The 25,807-nt window shown below is 47.1% G+C and overlaps 1 protein-coding gene across 2 annotated transcripts in view; it reads right to left on the bottom strand.

The window, feature by feature from the left end:
• RANBP10 (RAN binding protein 10) overlaps positions 1-25,807 on the bottom strand; it is a 65,090-nt gene that overhangs the window by 18,082 nt on the left and 21,201 nt on the right. Inside the window, exons 3-4 of one of the 2 annotated variants that reach the window (XM_045443197.1) lie at positions 23,802-23,854; positions 3,014-3,181 (exon numbers count right to left, since the gene is read on the bottom strand). In XM_045443197.1, coding sequence (XP_045299153.1) covers positions 3,014-3,181; positions 23,802-23,854 — 221 coding nt within the window. The remainder of the gene's footprint in view (positions 1-3,013; positions 3,182-23,801; positions 23,855-25,807) is intronic. The other variant, XM_045443198.1, reaches the window with a different exon arrangement.

The following is a 25,807-nucleotide window of genomic DNA, read 5'->3' on the forward strand; positions in this document are numbered from 1 at the left end:
AGTCAGAGAAAGGCAAATATCATATGATTTCACTCATATGTGGAATCTAAGAAGCAAAACAGATGAACACATGGAAATCAGGGGGAAGAAGAAGAGAGAGGGAAACAAACCAAAAGAGACTCTTAACAATAGAGAACAAACTGAGGGTTGATAGAGGGAGCTGGGTAGGGGATGGGCTAGATGGGTGATGGGTATTAGGAGGGCACTTGTAATGAGCACTGGGTGTTGTATGTGAGTAATAAATCACACTGAGTTCTACTCCTGAAACCAATATTGCATGGTACATTAACTAAAATTTAAATAAGTAAATAATGAAATAAATAAGGATTCACCAAGTAGTCTATTACTCCAAGTTCACTGCCTTTCTATTAGATTTTGTGATCTAGAAAATGCAGGGGACAGGCCAGATACATTTTTTTTTAATCTTTATTTATTTTTGAGAGAGAGACAGACAGACAGCAAGCATGGGAGGGACACAAAGAGAGGGAGACACAGAATCTGAAGCAGGCTCCAGGCTCTGAGCTGTTGGCACAGAGCCCGAGGTGGGGCTCGAACTCACGGACCATAAGATCATGACCAGAGCCAAAGTCAGACGCCCAACGGACTAAGCCACCGAGGCGCCCCAGGCCAGATACATTTTTTTTAATAAGTTCTCTAATATCCTCATGGACAAGACAGAAAACACAAGTTTCAAACTAACACAATAAAGTGATTCTTAATATATCCTGAAGGGCTCAAATCTCAGCCTGTCCTCCTCCATTATTTTTTATTAAGACCTTAATGAAAACATACATAAACATATTTATCAAATTTTAGGTTAACACAATGCTGACAAGGCTATCAAATATTTGGGAAAGAACAAGGAAGATCATAGAAGATCCTGACAGGCCAGAAAAATAGGCAACAGACTCCTACATGAAGTTTAAGTATAAGCAGAGTGAGGTCTTGAAGGAGGTCTATACAACACATGAAATAGGGAGAAAAGAGTTTAAAAAGAATGAGAGGGTTTGGGCTGACATTAAGGTGGCTGTGTTCCTTACAGAACTAGGGACCCAACTGACAAAGAGCTCAGAGGCTTGGCATGCATGTAGGGCCCAGATGAAGGAGCTGAAGGTGCAGAGAGGACAGCAGGGTATGTCCCAAACTTTTCATCCCATGGAAGGTGCCATGCTCCAAGGAAAGTGCAGACAACCTGGAGGGATGTGATGAGGGCAGGTATCCAGAGCAGAGGGGAAGGACCGAGACTGGGACAGGTACAGGGGGGCCTGGGTAAAGAATAAGAACCCACAACAGAGGCCCCTGGGACAGCAGAAAGAGAGCCAGGAAATAGTTGTAGTAAGAGAGCAGAGTGGGGATCAAGAAGACATCTTGAGACCTTGCCCCTAAATGCTTGCTCACCAGCTGGATGCCAGCTGGATGCAATTACAGCTAGCTGGCTATGGATTTCAGAGGAGGGTTCCTCTGGATATGCACCTGGGTCCCCTCTACAGTGTCTGTGCTATGCTCTTGGCTGCCCACTCTGGCATCTATCTGTCCTGTTGAGGAATGCTGACTCCTGGACACCCAGCCTCCAGCAAACCCAACTTCCACTCAGGTTCCCTAATTCAGCCCAGTTTCATCTCATGGAGAACCCACACAGAAGTTGTCTCTGTGGGGACTGACAGCCATCTTTTTACTGCCCCTCAGGCCAGGGATGCAGGCCTCCTAGAATTTAGGCTTCTAAGTAAAATGTCCAATTCTCTTTTTAGACAAGGCCTGTGGCCAGCTTGGCTGGTACGGTTCTGCCAGATCAGACCTCTGCAAACCCAAGCAGGCAAGCCCAGCAGCTAGGCACTACCTCAGGGCCACTGTGGCCAAAGGCTCCTCTCACTACTCAAGGACCATATACCAGTCAGCCTCAGTAGGACAAGGCATCACAATAGCCAATGTCCCTCTATCTCCCAGGCTTTTATCCTAAATCTCTTCACATGTACAGGGTTGCTCTTCCACGAGATCCTCCAGGGCCCCCTCTCCCTCCACTGACTGCTGCTCCTCCTGGGTCCTGATCCTGTTCGAAAGCACCACCATCCAGCCACTTTCCCATCCTCCTTTCTTGCTAGTGCACTGCATCTGTCACTAAAACCTGCTGGGTCACCCTGGCCTTTATCAAGTTTGCTCCCCATGCCCTGCACACATCACAACCTCTTCGCCAGGCCCTCCCTCCAGTCAGTCCATCTTTTGCAGTTATACCAAAGGACCTTTTAAAATATAACTCTGTCCAGGTTGCTATCTGTTAACCAGTGAAAAGGCCAGAAGAGACCTGGCTCCACCTGATTCCAGCCTGTCTGTTTACCTCCTATACTAGAGCAGACCTCCTATTGCTCGCTCCATAGCAACCAGCATCTTGCATGTTGGAAGGGCCAGGCAAAGTCAGGGCCCAGGCCACGCACAGGCAAACCCCGACCACTGTCAGGTATGTACTCGGGCCCCTCACACTTCTTATGAATGCCAAAACCTGTTCCAACAAGTGTCACACAGGCCAGGAGCATGACCATGACATTGCTACTTTCTCAGCACTGACCTTGGGCTTGATAAATGCTAAATGGATGGATTAACAAAGGAAGCAGGGCGCCTGGGTGGCTCAGTCGGTTAAGCGGCCGACTTCGGCTCAGGTCATGATCTCGCGGTCCGTGAGTTCGAGCCCCGCGTCGGGCTCTGTGCTGACAGCTCAGAGCCTGGAGCCTGTTTCAGATTCTGTGTCTCCCTCTCTCTGACCCTCCCCCGTTCATGCTCTGTCTCTCTCTGTCTCAAAAAATAAATAAACGTTAAAAAAAAAAAAAAAAAAACAAAGGAAGCACCACTGCTACCTTCCCTTCACACCTGGCAGGGCTCCAATGCCTGGAAATGGCTGCAGTTCCCCAGAGCTCAGGAGAGCATCAGTGGCATTGCTTTGGCTTTAAAGCCTCCCCTTAGGCCTCTCACCAACCAAAGTGGCTCTACAGGGCAGACCCTCTAAGGTCTCCTGTGCACCCACCAAGGCTGTGGCCATTCTTGGTGTAGAAGCACGTGCTGTTGATGAGGTTGACACAGCAGCCAATCACGTCTCCTGTGGTGAATGTGGGACCGTAGGGCTGGCCAGTCCCAGAGGAGCAGAACGAATGCCCATCATCGCCGTGGTAACCATAGGAATGTTTATCCCAACCTGTTGGGGAAGAGAATAGCAACAGCTGAGTGGAGGTGCCTGAGACAGCCACAGAAGCCTGCCTGGGTCTGAGCCCTTCTCCCCAGCCTGCCAACACCTCAGTCAGTACTCTTGGACTCTCAGAGCTGGCTGTGGACAGGTTCTGGCTACGCCAAAGGAGCAGTGACTCCAGCAGGTCACTACCCCTGAGTAGCTGAAGCAGTCAAGGGGGCCAACCTGTGGTTAACAAGAACCAAAACCATGACTGACCTGGAAAAGACTTACCAGAAAGGCCATGCACGCGGCAAGGAAGGGGTCAGAGAAAGTCTCATGATGGAGAGGGGGCTTCAACTGACCTTTCAGGGTTTTTTTTTTGCTTTTAATGTTTTTAATTTTATTTTTTAAAGTAGACTTCACACCCAGGGAAGACCCCAATGCAGGGTTTGAACTCACAACCCTGAGATCAAGATCTGAGCTGAGACAGGATGCTTGAGTGGCTCAGTCAGTTAAGCGACCATCTCTTGACTTTGGCTGAGGTCATGATCTCATGGTTCATGAGTTCGAGGCCCACATGGGCCTCTGCACTGACAGTGCAGAACCTGCTTGGGATTCTCTGTCTCCCCCTGTCTCTCTGCTCCTCCCCTGCCCGCTCTCTAGCTCTCTCTCAAATATAAGTAAATAAACATTTTTTAAAAATTAAAAAAAAAAAAAAAAAAAAAGATCTGAGCTGAGATCAGGATTCAGACACTTAACCAACTGAGCCACCCAGGGGCCCATGATTTATACACTTTAGATGGGTGGTTTTTACGGCATAAAATCTTATCTCAATAAAGCTATTAAGCACACACACACATATGTATTTGACTTTGTATATATTCACCTGGTGTCCTGAAACCTTGTAAAACTCACCAATTAGGTCTAGTAGCTTTTATGAAGATTCTTTGGGATTTCTAAACATACTGTCTGAGAAATAAAAACAATTGTATTTTTGCTTTCTACTCTGCATGTCTTTTATTTCTTTTTCCTGCCTGAATAGAAATAGAGCAAAAGTGACACCTGTGAAGTGCACCACACTTTGGTACAGGGAAAAGAGTGAAAAAGTCATTCCGGGAAGAAGTACAGTAAAGTCATGAGCACAGGTGGGACCAGAGGGTGTGAGCTACAGAGGGACCTGTCTGCCTGCCTGCTTGGCTAAGGAATAGGAGTAGAGCTCACAGAGCCATGGCAAGCCAGGACCCACACAGGGTAGGCAAGCCTGACTGGCTGACAAGCAGGTCTGCTCCCCAAAGTAGCCTCTCCAAATAGCTTTCCTAGCCTCTGCTGCCTTCTTGGGGTCTGAGCAGCATGCCCATGTCAACATACTTAAGCACATCCTTCCCCTCCCCCCACCCCCAAGTGGCATGGGTAGATGTTCTCCTCTGGTAGGGAAGCTCTCTCCAGAGGGGCAGAGTGCTTAAGTATCTGAGTACCTCACAAAGAAAGGCAGGGTTCAAACATTTTCAGTGTGTGTAAGTATGCGTGTGGTGAGGAAAGGCGGGTAGAGAGAGGGTAGGGAGGTATGAGCAGGCTGTAAGCAAAGGTATGTGGGTGAAAACAGATGGATGACAGGGCCAGTGGTTGGCATGGGAGATACAGGACAAGGCTGGAGAGGTAGAACTGACCAGACCCTGGAACCCAAACTCTGCCCTGCATTTGGACTGGTGAGCTCAAGGGCAAGGTGTCCTTCATAATCACAGTATCCATCCCAAGGCTTGTATACCCTGAGCTTTCATGTCTTTTCAGCCAGGAACCCTGGTTCCTGGTTAAATGAAGCTTCCCCAGAACCCATAGTGGGCAACAGGCCAAAGCTGAATGGCTCTCACTAGCGGGTACAGGACCTAGAGACCTGCTGCTCCCCTCCTAATAGCTTTCCACCAATCAGAAGGAAACTACTGTGAGAACTGCCCAGAGCTAGCTTTAGAAAGCCCAAGGCCTGGAGCCAGGCTCTGTTCTCACCTTTCCCATTCTCCAGAGACACTGGGACTGCCTGGCTCAGGGGATAAGGTGCTGCTCTGGGCACCAACCCAACTTCTAAGCTCCTTAACCCCAAGAGTGGGTGGGGCCTTTCTACTGCTGGTGAGTACACAGATCATTTGGCCTCAGGGAAGCAGCTCTCCTCGGGCACAGGGATGCCCACTGCTGCCCTGAGAGGTAGGATGATGAGGCTACCATAGGCAATGCCTCTCCTCAGGCTTCAACACAGTAGGCTCTATGGCTCCTGGCAGCAGCAGCTGCAGTAGCAGCCGCTCCTCTGGGCCACAGAAGGCTACAAATGAAGGGGTGCCAGCTGAACAGCAGTGAGGACCAAAGTGACAATCATCCCTCTAGGTCTGGCTCAGATTGTACTTGGTGACCCTGGGCATGCCCACCAGCTTCCCCTGCCTCAGGATCCACATCCACATGCCACACCAGTCACAGTAGGCCTCCCCGGGCTCCCCTCCTCGATCCTCCAGACGGAGCACAAGGGCTTCCCACATGCAACACAGTCACTGACCACAACATGACAACCTGTTAAGAGAGCAGCACAGCAATAACCCCGTGTGTGTGGCACAACAGTTACTGCCACTTCCACCTCATCAAGAGACTGGGGGCCTTGGTCACCAGCCCGCAAAGCTGAGAAATGGTTGAAATGGGATTTGACCAAATCTTCAGATTCCAAAACCCACATCTTTCCTGTCATGTGTCTTGTCTCATTTGAGGTGGTAACCACTCAGGCAGTAAAACTGTCCCCAAGCCCCCATCCCATCACCAGAAGACAGTGGTCAGATGCACTGGTTTTAAGGAGCTGTGGACCTGGGATTTCTGACTTGCAGTGAATCAGGCCAGAAATGGGGCAAGGCCCAGACCCCAGCCCTAGAGGAAGACAAAGGTACTGGTGCCTCCTGTCTGAAGGCTACAGCTGGCAGTCTCTGCTCTCCAGGGAGCCCCCACCTTCCCACCTCACCAGGCAGCCACAGCCAGCTGACCAGAACACACACTTCCACCCAGTGCCCACTGAAAAAAGGCTTCCTAAGCACAAAGCCCCGCTTCTCACATATAAAGAACATACATATGATCCAGCCAAAGATAGCAGCACTTGACTTTAGGCCACAGGCCTGAATTCTCAGCATGGAACCCCCCAGGATGGGCTGCTCTGCTATAGAGCCCTACAGCTACTAGAGACCAAACTTTGCTCCAGGGGCCTGGGATGCCAGGGGCAGAGGTGTGGCTCTCCTCAATGCTGCTTGAGCAGAAAAGATTTCCCTAAAGACAAGCCCACCACTCACCACCTCCTGAGGCCATGTGGCTGTGGGAGAACACTGCCCAGGAAAGCCACTGCCCATTCTAGCCCTCCCCAAAGAATCCTTAGGGAGAGTTGCTTGCTGTCCTATGTGCCCTCTCAGAACCATGCCCACAGCTGCTCATGCCCACTGGGTCCTCCCTTTGTGCCAGTGCATCATGATCCAACCCCAACGCTTGCTCCTTTAAGTTTTCCATAACAGTGTTTGGTTCCCCCCTCCCCCTAGCCCTGGCACACTGCTCACATCCCTGATCAATCCTGAATCCTACTGAACCTTTCCAGTCACCAGTAGTTACTTGTCCTGGGACTGTCCCTGTCTATCTTCCTTGGCCAAGACAGGAGTTCCCTGACGCAGGGTCTACATGATCTCATCACAAGTTCCTCCAGTGCCCAGGATGTCAGGAGTCTGAGAGGTGGTACACATGCATATACACATGTCTGTGTGTTTGTGTGTAGTGACCAGTCCTAGCCCATTTCTCTCTCACACAAGGATGACCGACCCTGCATGACAGATTTTGTATACAGATTTTACTGGCTAGAAGGTACAAGACTTGAACTAGAAAATTTTCCTTGTTTTAGCTTTCTCAGATTGAAGCGGTAGTTACTCTAACAATTTTAATAAAAATGTAGCCATGTGATCCATCAAAAATAGTGAAATTGCCCAAAAGAACCAGTTCCTACTTAAGTCAATGACTCAAGGATATCTGCAAGCTATTTTTGTTGCCATGTATAGGAGCTCAATAACTGTCACCAAAACAACAGAGGTTTACATTTCCAAAGACCTAATACAGAAATTTAAGTATTTTGAATACTTTTCTTCAAAAATAAACTATGTAATTATTTTGACAAAAACTACCATAGAGCTATAAATATAGATTTTAAATTAAAAAAAAAAAAAAACCTGAAGAGCTTCATAAAAAAAAAAACAAAGTATTTACTTAGAATTGATTTAAGATTCACCATCATCTTGGTTTGTATGGAAAATAGGTTAAGTTTTCCTGTTTTTGTTTTCAATTCCCAAATCACTTACCATTTATATAGATTTACCCAGAGGAAGAAAATGCATAGTCCCTGTCATACAGTGAGTAAGGCTTCCCAAAGATGTCCAAGTCCTAATCCCAGAACCTGTGAATATGCTATCTTAATGGTACAAAAGATTTTGCAGAAGTGATTAAGGCTCTTGAAATGGGAGAGTGGATTGTCCTGGATTATCTGGATGGAGAAGCAATGCAATCACAAGGGTCTTTGTAAGAGGGAGGCAAGAGGGTCTAGTCAGAAAAGGTGATGTGAAGGCAGAGAGAGCCTGGAAGATGCTACACTGTTGGCTTTGAAGATGGAGAGATGGGGACACAAGTGAGGAAATGTAGGTGGACACTAGAAGCCAGAAAAGGCAAGGAAGCAGATTCTCCCCACAGAGTCTCTAAAAAGAATGCCACCCTGCTGACATCTTGGTTTTAGGACTTCTGTCCTTCAGAACTGTAAAATGATTATTTTACTTATTTATTTAAAGATTTTGTTTTTAAGTAATCTCTACACCCAAGGTGGGGCTTGAACTCACAACTCCAAGATCAAGAGTCCAATGTTCTACCATCTGAACCAGCCAGATGCCCCTAAAACAATTACTTTAAGTCACTATTATTATTACAGCAGCAATAGAAAACCAATATGGTCCCTTATAGCTATAGAAGAACCTACTGAGCATCTGAAACGATCAATGTAAAACAATCAACACCTCAAGCTCCTTGTCTCTTGCTCCTCAAAGTGCCATGAAGTTAAAAGCTTTTCCAAGAAAATCACAGGCCTATAATGTATCTTCATTCGGAGCTATCATTTTTATAACCGATATTTTTTCCAAACACAATTAAATACAGAAAGTATGTACAGAAAGTGTTTATGTATGCATATGAAAGGCAGCCTGGGGTGAAAAACGGAATGTTATACACCTCATTCAGTAATAACAGCTGTGGCAGCAATTTGGTTTAGGGCCACTGTGCTACCTTCTCATTCTCTGGGAAGGAAGAGCAACCAACCCACTTGCCACCAATTAGTTAACAAAGGCCTGCCTATTCCATGGAGCTGACAAACGGGGTGGTGGGAGGTGGAAAAGCAGCAGAGAACACATAATATATAAGTAAACCAATAAGCAAACAAGAAAACACCTGTTAGATAAAACATGCTCTGAAGGAAACAAAGCAAGGTGATGGGCTAGAAAAGGGAGTGGGGATAGGGACTAACTGGGATGGAGTAGTCAAGTTAGTCTTTGCCGAGACGTGATCCCTAAGCAGAGGCATGCTTGATGAGAAAATCAGAAATAAGAACTTCAGGGCACCTGGGTGGCTCAGTCGGTTAAGCATCTGACTTCAGCTCAGGTCATGACCTCAAGGTTCGTGAGTTCAAGCCCTGCATCGGGCTCTGTGCTGACAGCTCAGAGCCTGCTTGGGGTTCTCAATCTCCCTCTCTCTGCCTTTCCCCTGCATGTGTGCGCATGCACTTCCTCTCTCTCTCTCTCTCTCTCTCTCTCTCTCTCTCTCTCTCTCTCAAAATAAATAAACAAACATTTAAAACAAAAAAAGAAAAAAGAACTTGAGGGGTAAAGTGAATGAGCTCAGCATGTCTGAAAAACGGGAAAAGGCGGCCAGTTGGGCTGGAGTGGAGAGAGATTTAAGAAGACTGGTGGCAGAGCTGACAGGACTCCCTGGATGTGTGTGCTGCTGGTCTGAAAGCGAACAAGGATGCCTCCCAGGTTTCTGTCCTGGACAAAAGGGTGAATGGTAGTACCACCTACTAACAGAAGGAGCAGGCCTTTTGGACATGTTAAGTTTGAGTAGGTGGGTGGCTATACAAGGCCAGTGACATGACTGTGGCTTATCCCAGACACTCAAAATTGTGATGGGGAACACTCATGAAACAAACAGTAGCATAAACAGAAAATTTTAAATGAAGTCAATGGAGGATTTTCCTACTGTGTTGTCTTGATACAATGGCTTCCTGTTTTTCCTTTTGGTGAAAAATTCAGACCAAAGACTAGAAAGGGCAGAGCAAACACAGAGCAAGGCACTAGATGCTCAAAATAGAAGAAGAGATGTTAAAGGGCACGAAGTTACTCTAAACGGATTAAGTTACCCCGCTCTCAATGAAACTTCTCCCCAGGCCTTGAGAAGCTGTACAGCAGAAAGGAGCAGGTCCTTCTCCTGCCATTCTTGAGGAATCAGGCAGACAGGAGACAAACCAATAAGGCCAAGGTCAAATTGCCATTGCACATTCTGTAGACAGTCTGTGGTTGTCAGTCTCAATCTAGGGTACTGCAGAGGGCGGTCTGGCCTCTATTAGAAAGAGACACTATCACCCTTGGTGGTAGGGCAGCAGTATGGCCTGAAAGCCTTCTGCAGTCTGGTCCTGGATACAGCCCTGTCCCTCCAAGATGGCAGTTCCTCGGCAGTCACTCACTTCCTTGGACCTAGGTTCCTCGGCAGTCACTCACTTCCTTGGACCTAGGTTCCCTTCTCTACCAAGTGAGGTGGGAGCAATTAGCGTGGTCAAAGAGCCCTAAGATCTACTTAGAAGAAACACTGAGTCTCTAACCAATCAGCAGGTACAATAATCCCCATCTGAAGGTTGAGAAAACTGAGTCACTGCGAGGCTACGTGAAGGCTTGTGGTCTGGTAGATAACATTCTCAGAAGCTCAATTCTCCTTTCCTCTGAGGGACATTCAGGTGTGTACCAAGCAGGTACCCACAAGGGTGAAGCTACCACCTCCTCCTTCTTGAGGTGGCTCACAATTCAATCTCAGGAAAAAGGAAGATGCTCTGAAAGTGGAACAGTGTGAGTTCCTCAAAGACTGGGCTCCATTAGAAAACACTTCACGTAACCCCTACAAGGTTTCTGAACTCCAGATTTGGCTGACCTGTCCAACACTACTCCCTACTGGTATCTGGATGAGTTCCATCCTGGGCACAAAGCCTCCTGTCACCCCTCCCCCAAGGCTGCAAGAACAAGCAGTAGGGTAGGTGAACAAGGAGTGCTAGGATTTGCCAGCCAGCCCCCTTTCTTTAGGGGATAGTACTCACCTTCTCTTAAGAAGTACCCCCCCCCACCCCCACACCAATTCTGTCTCCAGGATGGACTACTAATCCTAGTAATTCCTCCTCCCTGACCCAAACTGGATCAATAAGAGATCTTCCTGATTTTTCTACAAGGATGCTGGGAGGAGAGTGGGTCTCAAAGCTCTGTGCTGCCATTGTTCCAATCTTATGTTGAATGCCAGTTTGACAGACTAAAACTAGTAAGCACAAAGCAGGTGAAAGAGACAGAGAAAGAAAGTCCAAGACAGCATTTGAATCCCTGAGACCTCACTCCTCTGTTTGCCCTGCCTGAATTCTGGCTGACCAGCTGGTTAGAGATGGGTTTCTCTCCTTTTTGTTTTTTTTTCTATTTTTTAAATCATTTTATTTATTTAAGAGAGTGGGAGAGAGGGAGGCAGGAAGAGAGGGAGAGGGAGGAAGAGCAAGTTGGGGAGAGGGAGAGGGAGAATCTTAAGCAGGCTCCAGGCTCAGCACAGAGCCTGATGCAGGGCTCGATCCCATGACCCTGGCATCATGACGTGAGCCGAAATCAAGAATCAGACACTCAACCAAGTGAGCCACCCAGGTGCCCTGGGTTTCTCTCCCTTGAAGCAACCAAAGTTCTCTGGCTATCGGGGCCACATCTAAGCATCTTTTTGTTCACCTTGCATAACACCTGGCCCAGAGTACATGCTCAAGAAATGTTTGTTGAAATAAAAAGGGAGGGGCGCCTGGGTGGCGCAGTCGGTTAAGCGTCCGACTTCAGCCAGGTCACGATCTTGCGGTCCGTGAGTTCAAGCCCCGCGTCGGGCTCTGGGCTGATGGCTCAGAGCCTGGAGCCTGTTTCTGATTCTGTGTCTCCCTCTCTCTCTGCCCCTCCCCCGTTCATGCTCTGTCTCTCTCTGTCCCAAAAATAAATAAACATTGAAAAAAAAAAATTAAAAAAAAAAAAAAAAAGAAAAAGAAAGAAATAAAAAGGGAAATGTAGTCAAGGGCTGGCAAGAAGCCTGAAGTACAAGACTGTCAATGATCAGACCATATTGTGACACACTGCCTGTGGGCAATCCTAGGCTTGAGTGTAAGGAGTTTTGTTGTCATTTTTCTTCGTAAGAAAAGCAAAGCAATTAGAGCTGTCTGCCTGCATCATGCCCCCACTTACACAGACTAATGACGAAGCTACTTCTGGGTCCTGGCAAGAGGACTACAGATAGGCTGGAGACCTGGCTCTACACCTGGGTAAGTCATTTAACTTCTTTCAGTTTTCTCATCTATGAAACAAGGAAGCAGATGTAAATACCTCTGCCAGCTCTGGAAGAGTCCATGGTTCTAAGTCCCCTTTCCCATTAAGAGTGTCCAGCAGCTATGGTCACTCCCACACCTCTGGGTAAGCCTCCCCTCCAGCCCCACCACCCTCTGCTTCAGAAGAGAACCCCAAACAGAACTTCTGGACCCAAAGTCAGCAGCTTTCTAAGTTGGCAGCAGGAGCAATCACCCTCTTTGGATGGGCTTGGTGTGAAGCTGGGGTGATAGGCCCGGGAATGAGAGTTGTCACATTTATCACACAGAGCTGGAACCAGCTGTCTGAGAGGACAATGAGAGGTGAGGGCCAGAAGAAAACAAGGGGGCACAGCTGCCCGGACCACCACACCCTCCTGTAGGAAGTCAGGTCCAGGTGTCTCTGAGTCAGAGGATAGCTGAGACCATACAATGGGGAAAACACTCTGACAGAAGAGCCACCCAACTAATCATTCTTCCCTCTCCAAAGAGAACGAGCCTTGACACTCCCAGAGAGAACGAATGGGTAGCCAGCCTATGGGTGCCCACACAGAAAAGCCTACCCCTTGCCATGTCAGACACCTATTAGATGCCAGTGATGCAAGGGGAAGCCAAGCCACATTTGGGCCAGAGAGCCCTAGGTGCCCACTTCCGATGTTCTGGCACCACCCACTTCCCCTTCCATGATCACTCAGAGGGGAAGTCTCTATCACAGACGTGTGGGGGCGGCTGAGGAAAGGAAATGGTTCATCATCTTGGCACTCCCAGACGCCATCCCTGGTTACAATGCCCTGGAGGTAGAAGACTCCCATGGGGGTGCCAGGGACTCCAACACAATTGCTCCAGGAGCCCACCCACTGCAACTTCCATCTGCCAGGACATGTCAGGGGCCTTAGTCCCAAGGAGCTAGTAATTGGAGAGGACTCCCACTGCCAAGTAGAAAGACTTCTTTCTGCATCTGCAGCACATTAACACAGAATCTTGGAAGGGGGCTGGTGCTGTGCCTGCCCAGGAGGTTCTAGTCCTGGCCTGTGGCTAGCCAGCACACAGAGTCCAGCCCACGCCTCACAAAGTAAACCTGAGCCTTGGCCTCCATGCCACCACGGCAGCCATCTCTCCCCAAGAAATGGGTCCCAGTCACCATTGGGCTTTGGGACTAGACAGACTTGGGTTTGAATCCCAGTTCTATCACTTGGCCCACTGAATTCTCTTGACTGAACTCTTTCAGGGTTGGTGAGAGAATTAAACAAGAATGGCTACGGAATACCAGCCCAAAGGAGGCACTCACCCTCGAATTTCTCTTCCCTCTCCATTTCTAATACCAGTTCCATGGTGAATCCTAGGCACTTCAGACTTCGTACTTCCTTCTTCCCTGAGGGAGCAAGCAGGGATGGAACTGGTCACCACCCACCTCTCCTAACTAACACCCAGCAATGGCAGCCCCAGGCCTGCTCCACTCTTCCTTGTCCCCGGTTTCCCAGGGAGGCCATCTGGCCTTCAGAGCACTTGACAGAGCTCAACAACCATCCCCGGTGGCTCTCAAAATGTCACTTATGAGACTGGCTATAGAGGAAAGGTGCTGGACTAGCTTGGTCAGGGTGCTTATTGAGCCTGGGATTGCTATAGAGAGAGCACATGTGCCCTGGGAGACCTCCTGGCAGGGCTGCTTCTCAAGGATGGTCACTTCCTCAGAGGCATCCCTCCCTGGAATCCATCAGATAAATGCTTTTCCCCAAACCTCAAGTATCTTAAAAAAATCTGATAGGATCCACTGCCTGGAGCAGCTCAGCAATGGACAATGGGAAAGCAAAAGAGATCTTTTCACTCAGCAGACAGTGCAGTGACATTACAGAGAGTCCATTTTGGTACTCACATGGCTGTTACCCCAAGCTCTCAGAACCATGGAACCAAGGAACAGGATCCACACAACCCTAGGGCTATGCCTCTGGCGGCTCCAGGCCAGAGGGGTCAGGGGTACCTTGGGGGTCTGCTCAGCATGGAAGTCAAGGTAAGGAGAGCAGGAGAAAAAGGTTATCTGCAGGTAGGTAGCTGGTGACACCAGGGACTGATACCAGGTGGAGCTTGCCCTCGCAGGGGTACCCAGGCCCTATATTGAGATAGGGGCAGGTGTCAGCTCAAAACCATGGGCAAGGTGAGAGGCTACATAGCCAGCACCTGCATAAAAGCAGCCTTCCATGAGTCATACCTTTTCTCTACCCCAAAAGAAACAGATACCTGATGGCCAGGGGAGGCCCAGGGAAGCCAGGATGGGTATAGCTGGGTCTGGCTAGAACATGGCTCAAGTAGTATCTGCCATATCTAACAGAGCTACTGGCCTGTATCTCAGGATCCCACAGGACAGGCTAGGTCTGTCATCTACTATGCTGAATCAGGCTATGGAAAGGCATAGCACTGTCCCACAAGACTGAGGAGCAAGCTCAGCTCTGAGACCTTGGTATCTTTCCTCTGGAGCCAGGTTTGGCTTCTCCTTGTCTCCACTGAACTTCTTTTGAACCTCAGGGGAAAGTCAGTGGATGGGTGACCCTTGGTAGTGTAGGAGCCTGTGACTTTGCACACATTGCCAGATCCTGAGAGATGGCATGTGCAAAACCCTTCCCAAAAGGAGACTCAGCATAGTAGTACAGTATTTCCAGGACCCCTAGATACAGATTCCTGCCCAACACTAGTAAGGCAAGGGATTGAGCAGTAACTAGTCTACACTCAGCTCCACCCTGATGTGGCCCCAGCCTCCAACCACACCAGAGGACACTTGAGAATCTCTGTTTTCAGAGACTGACAAACTCAGGTTTCAGAGCTGGCCCTTCTGCTGTCAATGAAACCTGTTACCTCAAAGAACTTAATACAGGTCTTCCTGTGAGTGAGAAAAGAGGCCCACAGAAAAGGACCATGATTCAACTGGCCATGGGGCCAAGGCCACTGCTGGCTCAGGAAGGAGTAGCAGGGAAGCAGAGAGCCTCTTACATGAAAGCAGCTCTGCAGTAGGGACTACGGTGGGTCTTAAAGCACTGGCACCATTAACATCTACGGAAACCACCAGGGATTTTGTACAGCTACCTGGGCCCCAACTGCCAAACCACCCTCTGCTCTGGACTTCCCAGTGGAACGTGGGTATCTACCCCTCCACTCCCCTCCAGGTCACTTTCCAAGGATATCTCAGACAGAGACAAAACAAAATGATCAAGGCAGTGAACGGCTGGGCAGCACCATGCACACAAACCCCAACCTATTCTTCCCACAGCTGCGGTCCTGAGCAGCTGTTCCCCTGGTTTCAGAGAATCTCCTGGCTGCCTGCCTTTTCTAGGCAGGGCTACTTTGAGGCACCTTATAGGCCTGAACTGCAAGGCCGTCACCAGTCAGCCTCTTCCCTTTACCAGCCTAAGTTGGTACTCACTTGGGAGGCTTGTATGGTATCTATAATCATGCCAGTGTTGCAGAGGACTATTCCCAGGTGCTCTACCAGGGTTAGGAGAAGGCACACCCAGATTTCCAGTGGGGCTCTGATGGTTCAATTCACCCAACTGGACTCACGGAGGGACTGAGCAAAGCCACTGCTATTGATATTTGCTCTGAATAGGCACCTTATGCTACAAGATACGAGGGCAGAAAGAAAGGATATTGAACACCTTGTTACTTATTGTCAGTGCCTGTCACACTGACAGGGGCTAGCCTCTGTACTTGTGAACCTGGCACAAACACCCACGTTCTGCCCTCTTCTCTGCTATCTGCTGTTCCTCTCCCATGACACGTGCAAATGTGAAATATCAGCTGTTTGCAGAAAGTGTCCCACCCAGTAGAAGCAGGCCCCAGCCACAGAGATCAGGACACAAACAGTCCCAGGGACATGCTCCTAACAGACCATTCAGGGCAGGCTTAGGCAAGGCAAGCTCTAGGTGGGGGAAAAGATGCTTACTTGAACATGACCATCCTGTGGGAGCAAGGCACACAGTCCCCTTACTACCCTCCAACCCCCCTACCAGGGCCTCATTGCAAGGTGCCATCTGCTTCAGGAGACATGCTCCCCCACCCCCAGTCCCCAGCTGTGGTTCTTCTAGCTGCTTCTTTTACAACAGTTCGAAGAAAGTGTGCCCCAAGGGTTCTCCTTTGTAGGATTGCAGTAATTAAGGTAATATATGCCACACCAAGAGAACACCTGCCTCCTCCACAGAAATGGCAAGGAGGAAATTATCAGCTGCCCAGCTATGAGGCAGATGGGGCTACCGAACAACACAGCCTAAGTCTCCTTGGCCCTCTCTGAGGTTCAAGGCACAAAAGGAAGATCTATCCCATCCTCACTCCCCTCAAAGCACCCAAGATAAGAAGCAGCCCAAAACTCTATCCACAACCCTGACTTTTTCTCCTTGCTTCTTCAATCCAGGGATCCCAGTCTATGCTGCTTGCTGCCAGCTCAATGATGGGAGGGTTGGGCTGCAGGTACTCACCTGCCTGTAGATAGATCATCCTGCCCTGCTTTCAAGGCATTTGGCCAAGGATTCTGACATTCTTATTTTGGACCACAACTGTTCCTTGGTTTCACACTTAACAGAGGCCAAAAAGTCTTACAAAAGGTAAACATCAAAAGTTCCACATCTTCCAACAGAAACTTCTAACCATGCAAGCTAAGGCATGTCCATATGCTCCTGGGAAAGTCCGACCACCACAGTCTCATACAAGAGGTACTCTCTGTTATCATCTGCCCCAGGGCTAAGTGAGACCCCTAGAGTGGCTATTCTCTACTCGTGACAGCCCTAGAGGCAAAGATGTCCTGGCTGAGCCAGTAAAGGAAAGCCTACAAGAAAATACTTGAAATACCAACTTCCTGACTTTGTTTGCTGTACCATCTTCACCCTCCATAATTCAAGTCCAGCTAGCAGGTACTAAACATGGTTACTCAAATACAGAAAACACAAGCACTGACAGAAAATACTGTTTCAATTACACCTAACTGTACTCCGATATACAAACATTTGAAAACTTTATCTTTAAAAAAAACTTTTAAATGTTTATTTTTGAGAGAAAAAGAGAAACAAAGCATGAGTGGGAGAGGGGCAGAGAGGGAGACAGAGAATCCGAAACAGGCTCTGAGCTGTCAGCACAGAGTCTGACACAGGGCTCGAACCCACAAACCATGAGATCATGACCTGAGCCAAAGTCGGATGCTTAACTGACTGAGACACCCAGGCACTCCTGTAAAAAAAATTTTAAATGTATAGATACTTTCTTCCTCAGGTAGAAAAAAATACTTTTTTTCTTTTTTTTTTAATTTTTTTTCAACGTTTATTTATTTTTGGGACAGAGAGAGACAGAGCATGAACGGGGGAGGGGCAGAGAGAGAGGGAGACACAGAATCGGAAACAGGCTCCAGGCTCTGAGCCATCAGCCCAGAGCCTGACGCGGGGCTCGAACTCACGGACCGCGAGATCGTGACCTGGCTGAAGTCGGACGCTTAACCGACTGCGCCACCCAGGCGCCCCAAAAATACTTTTTTTCAATTACAACAAAAGCTAACATGCATGCCCCCCCTTTTTTTGAGGGGGGGAAAGCGGGGAAACTAGAAAGCCCCCCCTCCCCCCACCCCGTGCATATGGGATAGGGAAAGAGGGACAGGAAGGAAACTTAGGCAGGTTCCACACTCGGGACAAAGCCCAAAGCAGGGTGAGATTATGACCTGAGCTGAAATCAAGAGTCAGACACTTCACTGACGGAACCACCCAGGTGCCCCAGCACCCCTCTTTTTATCAGGCACTATTCTAAGCACATTATAGGAATTAACTCACTAAATTCTCATAACCATTCCATATAAGAGTTAAGTACTGGGGCGCCTGGGTGGCGCAGTCGGTTAAGCGTCCGACTTCAGCCAGGTCACGATCTCACGGTCCGTGAGTTCGAGCCCCGCGTCGGGCTCTGGGCTGATGGCTCAGAACCTGGAGCCTGTTTCCGATTCTGTGTCTCCCTCTCTCTCTGCCCCTCCCCCGTTCATGCTCTGTCTCTCTCTGTCCCAAAAATAAATAAACGTTGAAAAAAAAAAAAAAAAAGAGTTAAGTACTAATATCACTCCCATTTTACAGATAAGGAGAACTGAGCACAGAGAAGTTAAGTAACTTATCTCGGGATGCCAGGATACAAATGCAGAGGGTGGCTCCAGAGTCCATGCTCTTAACCACTGAGCTACATACTGCTCCACAAGCTGACCACAACCCTAAAGGTCTGTTTCCTCACATGACTAAATGTGAGCCTATAGTTGGTTCAACAACACTGAGCCCTAACATGCAGAGAAGATGTAGTGTGTGTGTATGTATATACATACATACGTATATGTATGCATATATACATACACGTACAAGATGTAGTGTACGTGTGTATGTGTATATATACACATACAGTACATACACAAAATGGAATATTACTCAGCCATCAAAAAATGAAATCTTGCCATTTTTAATGATGTGGACAGAACTAGAATGTATTATGCTAAGCAGAGTAAGTCAGAGAAAGACAAATATATGATTTCACTCATATGTGGAATTTCCCACTCATATGGGAAGGGGGAGAGAAGAAAGGAAAAGAAGCCACAAGAGACTTTTTAATGTTTATTTATTTTTGAGGCCGGGTGGGGGGGGGAGGTGGAGAGGGGCAGACTGAGAGGGAGACACAGAATCCAAAGCAGGCTCCAGGCTCTGAGCTGTCAGCACACAGCAGGGCTCGAACCCACGAACCACGAGATCATGACTTCAGCCAAAGTCAGATGCTTAACTGACTGAGCCACCCAGGTGCCCTGACCACAAGAGACTCTTAACAATAGAGAACAAGCTGAGGGTTGATGGAGGGTGGGAGATGGGCCAGGTGGGTGATGGGTATTAAGTAGGGCATTTGTTGTGATGAGCACTGGATGTTATATGTAAGTAATGAATCAATGAATTCTACTTCTGAAACTAATATTGCACTGTGTATTAACTAAAATATTAAAAAGTTAAAATTAAAAATACTTCTTGGACATCAAACAAAAAGAAAATAACAAGTACTGGCAAGGATATAGAAAAGTCAGAATCGCGGTGCCTGGGTGGCTCACTTAAGCATCTGACTGTTGGTTTAGGCTCAGGTCATGATCTCACAGTTTCATTGAGTTCAAGCCCCAAGTTGGGCTCTGTGCTGGCAGCATGGAGCCTGCTTGGAATTCTCCCTCTCTTCCTCTCTCACGGTTCGTGGGATCGAGCCTCATATCTGGCTCCGCGCTGAGAGGGTGGAGCCTGCTTGGGATTCTGTCTCCCACTCTCCCTGCCCCTCTTCCACTCACGCGCTCTCTCTCTCTCTAAAAATAAACAAGGGGTGCTGGGTGGCTCAGTCAGTTAAGCGTCTGACTTTGGCTCAGGTTATGATCTCACAGTTCATGAGTTCGAGCATCACAATGGGCTCTGTGCTGACAGCTCAGAGCCTGGACCCTGCTTTGGATTCTGTGTCTCCCTCTCTCTCTGCCCCTTCCTTGCTTGCACTCTCTCTCTCTCTCTCTCTCTCTCTCAAAAATAAACATTAAAAAAAATTTTATTAACAAAATGGATTCAATTAATCTAAAAGATGATGGAGATTTTTTATAGGTTTTGATAATTAATCAAAATCATAGCCATTTTCCTATAAAGAGAATCACAGATGGCCAAAGCACAATATACTGAAAGTGATGCCACAAGAAAGTTACGTGAACAAGCTAACAAGACAGGAAGGGAGTTTTTCAAAAAACGTCCTCCCCCAAAGATCACTCAGCCCTGACGAATTCACTGATAAATTTTTCTAAACTTACAAATTGAAAGTAATCTACATATAGCCATGAAAATAAGGAACCCCTCCCAATGACCTAGTAGGAGTCTTCTTAACTAAACATGATATACTGTGTTATCTCAAAATAGACACTTAAGGCATTTATAAATATAACTGTTCACTTCTGATTAAATGCTTCCAGTTAAATATTTCAGAATAAGGGAAAGGAATCCTTTTTTTTTTTTTTTTTTTTTAAACCATCATCTAGCACCTCCTGAAGTCCCATCACATGCTTAAGCTCTTAACAGTTCTTACTGCCCAGGAGGCCAAGCTCAGCCTCTACCCCTCTAGAAGGTCTCCTGTACAATTAGCAAATCTGATCACATTTGTCTATGTTCAAAATACTCCTGCAGCCCGCACTCCTTAAATAAAGATGTCCAGTCCCCTTGACAAGGAACATAAGACTCTTCCCTCAACGGGTTCATCCTGACTGTGACCAGGAAGCCATCTCATTGCACTAGACAACTTATAGATCTACTCACAGGCCTTACTGTACCCAGACCCACCTGGCAAACTCCTATTTGTCTCTCAACACCACTGTGAAGCTGCAGTAACCACCCCAACCACTACCCTCCACCAAACATACCTGTATCTACCAAGAAGGTACATATACTCTCAAACATCTCATCTGAAGTTAACACCAAAGTCTCAAATTCCAGACCCAGCCTAGACCATCATCATCACTCCCCTCCTACCATCCATACATCCAAACAGTCTAAAGAGCCTTCACTGCAACCAAGGGTCTCTTGGAAATCAGAAGTAACTGGCAGAAAGGCCTCAGTTACTGTCATCCTCCATATCATGCCCCTGCTGGAATACATGCTAGTACTTTCAGGTCCAACTGTTTATGAATGATGATACTTTCAGTTATGGAGGATGTATGCTCATTAACATCACCCCACCAAAAAAGAAAAAAGTGATCCCAGAAAATGGCAAGTGCCAAAGGGGATTCTCATCTTCCAAATCCAGCAATGAGATGAACAATGGCAGGCCCACCATCATTCCTAAGAGTACCACCCCTCTATCCCTACATCTGTCCAGTACTAGCTCTGCCCAGCCATTTAGCCAGCCCTGTAACCTGGGAAAGCCAGAGGTATCCATCCTTCCCAGGAAGAATCCCTATCTAGCTGCAATCTGATTCTTACTTTCCACCTTAAGGAATAATCAGGGAGATTATCAGGGCAGGAAGGAAAGCCCTCAGGCGCTGGCAGGCAGAGTGAAATGAAAACAGAAGCAATACCCACAGAGGCCCCTTTCTCTTGCCAAACAAGACATCCACCAGTGAGGGATGCTAAAAAAGGTGCCAACTCTCCTGATGTGTTAGTGCAGGGATTAACACCTCATCCACTGTCTCTAAGCCCCTTCTCCCTACTGGCCCACACCCTGTGCCTGGACAGGGTCTGACTTCACAAGGGCCCAAAATGGATTTCCCTACAATGTTGTATTAACAACACCAAGGGGTTCCTGGGTGGCTCTGTCAGTTAAGCATCCAACTTTCAGTCAGTTGGCTCAGTCAGTTTGCAAGTTCAAGCCCCATGTCAGGTTCTGTGCTGATGGCTCAGAGCCTGGAGCCTACTTCGGATCCTCTGTCTCCCTATCTCTTTGCCCCTCCTCTGCTCATTCTCTCTCTCTCTTTCACACACACAAAAATAAATAAACATTAAAAAACAAAACAAAATAAAAACTAATGTCAAAGCACATGATCAGCAGCTGGCCTCCAACAGGCCCAGAGGGAGTCAAAAACCCCATCTTATGAACAAGGCAAACAGACCAAGCCAGCTCCATATGGCTCCAACTCAAAAGAGATTCAGATCAGCCCAGGTAGACCTTGAAGCACTCCCCACCCCCAATCTGCTCCACTCCATGGATCCCAAACCCAATGAGCCATGCAAAAACGGTTCTTACTAAAGAAGGATGCGAATGTGGAACTTACAATACCATGCCTAGCACATGGTAAAAGACTGCACTCCAAAACCACCTGAAAGACAGACATCAAGACTTCTTGATAGAAAGGCATTTGCTTTTGTTCATTTTGCTTTATTTCTATTTAAACAGATAATATACTCACAAGAAAGAAAATGTGAAAACTTTGAAAGTGGAAAATTTCCTTCCCAGTCCTATCTCTAGCCACCCTGTCCCTTCCCAAGGAACAGCCAATACTACAAGTTTTCCTGTAACTTTCCAAAGGTATCTTACGCATGTACAAGCAGGTACAGGTACAGGCAGGTATAGGTATGGTCATTTTGCCTTTTTTATTTTTACATATCTGGTAGCATATTATATTCTGTTCTATGCCTTATATTTTCAACTTAACAATACATTCTAGAGATTGCTCCAAATAAGTACCTAAAAAGCCTCCTCATTCTCTTCATGGCTGCATTGTATTCTTTTCTGTGGATTAACAAAAATTCACTTAACCAGTCAGTGTTCATGGTTGCTTAAGTGCCGTGTAATAACAGATTATAATAGTTACTTCTGTATGAAAGCCTATAAAAGCCTCTTTTCTCTGCCACTAAAGCAGTGCAAAAGTTCAAAGAGCACATCTGGAATACGAAAAAGATTAACAATCAGTTTACCCTTGATGGTGAATTATTTTTCTAAGTTCCTTGGTTACTAAGAGGCAGAGCTACAAACACTATAGACACATGTAGTCAGCCCAGGCCAGTGGCTTACATAACAAAGATCACAGCTGCATGCTACACAAAAGCCAAACATGCCACACGCACTCTGGTTAATAACTCAAGGACAGTTTTTACTCAGATCAAAGCTAAAAAAATGTCAGACTCCTGACAATTAGCTGAATCCTGAATAAGTGTAGATTTCAAGTATTTGAAATTAGTCAATGAGAAAAAAAATCTGTGAGTGATATTAAACATAGATGGGAAAAGATGAAACGTTTAAGTGCTGCTCTCTCTTTGGAAAAAAAACAGTTGCCTTCTTGTGTCCAAGGCACAAACACTAGAGAGGGCCAGGGCCAAAACATAGGGACTTTGCCTGTCTCCATGCTGGTGTTGGGGCAGCTTGTACCATGTCACTTATGCCACTGAAGGGACAAATGGACTTAGGACCATCTTCTGGAACTCATCAGCTTCTGGGAGAGGTTTCTATCACCTCAACTAGACACAGCCCAGGACTAGGCATGAGCCACTAGGCAGAAAATAGCTGAAAGGGTGCTTAGGTAGTAAAGAAGGACCATCTGTGGGACCCAGAGCATTCCTCAAATCTGAGGTTGCTGACTGCCAACCTAAGTCTTGCACAAATCCTCTTATTTATTAAGAAATTGTCTTGGGGCGCCAGGGTGGCTCAGTCGGTTAAGTGTCCAATTCTTTCAACGTTTATTTATTTTTGGGACAGAGAGAGACAGAGCATGAACGGGGGAGGGGCAGAGAGAGAGGGAGACACAGAATCGGAAACAGGCTCCAGGCTCTGAGCCGTCAGCCCAGAGTCCGACGCGGGGCTCGAACTCACGGACCGCGAGATCGTGACCTGGCTGAAGTCGGACGCTTAACCGACTGTGCCACCCAGGCGCCCCTAAGTGTCCAATTCTTGATTTCGGCTCAGGTCATGATCTCACAGTTCATGAGTTCAAGCCTTGCATCGGGCTCTGTGCTGATAGTAAGAAGCCAGCTTGGGATTCTGTGTGTGTGTGTGTGTGTCTCTCTTTCTCTGCCCCTCTCTGTTCACATGCTCTCTCTCCCTCTCTCAAAATAAAAAAGCATTAAAAAAAAAAAGGAAAAAAAATGCCTCAACTGTAACCCAAGTGGGAGGTCACTTAAAGACTCTGATCATTAATATGGTAAAGTAACAAAAAAGCCAGTGTTGGCAATAGCCTTCCTCTCCATATATGCTGCCAGAGTCCCAGGCTGGTCAAAGGTCAATGGGAGGAAGAGCTACTAAGGCATATCCCCACTAGGAGCAAGCTCAGGTTGCTTGGTTTTGACTGCAAATTCCATGAATGACAATCACTTGCCAATTAATTTTTTGGAATGGAAGCCCATACCATCCCAGCCATGGCCAACTTTCAGGATCTTCCACCCAATGGCCTAGCTTTGAGTGGGCAGCCAGAAAGCCCTCTCTAGCTTCTTGGCTGCCACCATGATTCTCATCACAGAATGGATAAGGAGAGCAAAACAAATATTCTCTTAACCAGTGACTCACCAGGAAGTCTGTTCATGTTGACGCCTTGAGCTGAGAGTCCTATTCCCATGTACCTTCAAAAAAATCACACACATAAAAGTTTTTATTAGCAAATGATTATGTATCTCCCTTCTAAAATATATCTTGGGAAAAGAAAAATAGGACAAGCAATGAATATAGTGACTCTTAGCACACTAGTGGTTCTTAAAGAACCTTCACATTTTGATTCCTTCTTTTTTTTTTAATTTGAGAGAGAGACAGAGAGACAGAGAGAGAGACAGAACAATCAGGGCAGGAGCAGATGAAGAGGGAGAGAGAGAATCTTAAGCAGGCTCCACACTCAGCATGGAGCTTGACATGGGGCTCAATCCCACGACCCTGGGATCATGACTCCAAGCCAAAATCAAGAGTCAGATGCTCAACTGACTAAGCCACCCAGGGGGCCCACATTTTGATTTTCTAATGAAAATCATCTCAATGCCTTAAGTAGCTGGAGAAACAAGAGGTGGTATCTGTAGCCAGGAACCACTGCCTTCAGTTTCAGAGGAAAGTTTCCTGAAATCACTGCTTCCAGTCCCTTGGTTTCTGGCTCCGGCTAAGGTGGTGGAATCTGTCCCTAAGAAGTGCCTACAATCCTGTACGTGGCAGAGCAATACAAGATCAAGCCCATGGGGACATGCCACTCTTCAACAAGGACCAAGACATGGAAAAAGTACAGCCATGTAATGTACTTTCACACAGGATTGTCAAGACCCCTCCCACGGGGCTTCTTCTCTGGGTATCTCCAAACTCATTACCCTCACTGCATACATTCACTGCTGACCTCCTTGATCATCCAATGTTAGGGGGAGGGTGTTTTAAGTCCCTGAGAGACACCCCCCCACACACACTCCTCCTACCCAGGTACCTAAACAACCAAGCTACCCACAGCAAGGCAGGGCCCATGCTGCACACCTCTGTCAAAGATGTCTCAGTGGCACTCATGAGTGGGCAGGACAGAAAAGGAAATGAACAGGGCACCTGGGTGGTTCAGTCGGTTAACCGTCCGACTTCGGCTCAGGTCATGATCTCATGGTTTGTGAGTTCAAGCTCTGGATCGGGCTCTGTGCTGACAGCTTGGAACCTGGAGCCTGCTTCGGATTCTGTGTCTCCTTCTCTCTCTGCCCCTCCCCCACTTGTGCTCTGTCTCTATCAAAAATAAATAAATGTAAAAAAAAAAAAAGAAAGAAAAGGAAATGAACAGGGTTTTCTAGCCTGTTTATAGTGTACAAGGAAACAGGTATTTCCCCAAGAACTTAAATATGAGAAACAAGTCATTACCTTCTAAGAGTAAAATAGTAGAAACTCACACATGATGCCTGATATCAACTACATGTGAGTGCCAACAGGTAGTTGAGAAGCTTAGAATACTAAAAACACCAACCAAGAGGGCTAAAGTTTAACTTTACGGTTGCAGGTCATGTCACTGAACTTACACTTTAAAACGGTTAAAATGGTCAATATTGTTATGTATATTTTACCACACACACAAAAAAATGTTTTTTAAAGCAATTACACAGGGTTGTCTTATTTTAACCACTTCCAAGTAGCTATACATTTACATTCCAACTGTTCCCTACTGTAAATGATTCTGCAAGGAACACTTCCACATACATTTCCCCATCTTGGACTATTTCTTTTTTACCCCTGACATGCTCCATGCACCTATGTACCTGTTTCTACCACTACCAGAGTTCCCACAACGTGGTGCTACTGTCTCTGCAAGTCCTTCATCTACAGTAATGCTCCTTTGCCCTTCTCTGGCTGGCTATGCCACTGGGTTTTGGGGGAGCAGCCTCTACCATCCAAATAAAGGATCGGATCAGGCAAGGAAGGAAGGCTCTGACCCACACATCTTCCTCTGAAACCAGCTACCCCATCATGCTGGCAGGAACCAGGAAAGGACACCAACCAACACATAACCCTGATAACTTGGCCTGCAGAAGTTAGGGGAAAGAGGAGGGAAGGGAAAGGAACAGCACTTCAAA

The sequence above is a fragment of the Leopardus geoffroyi genome, chromosome E2, assembly GCF_018350155.1.
Source record: "Leopardus geoffroyi isolate Oge1 chromosome E2, O.geoffroyi_Oge1_pat1.0, whole genome shotgun sequence".
NCBI classification, from domain to species: Eukaryota; Metazoa; Chordata; class Mammalia; order Carnivora; family Felidae; genus Leopardus; species Leopardus geoffroyi.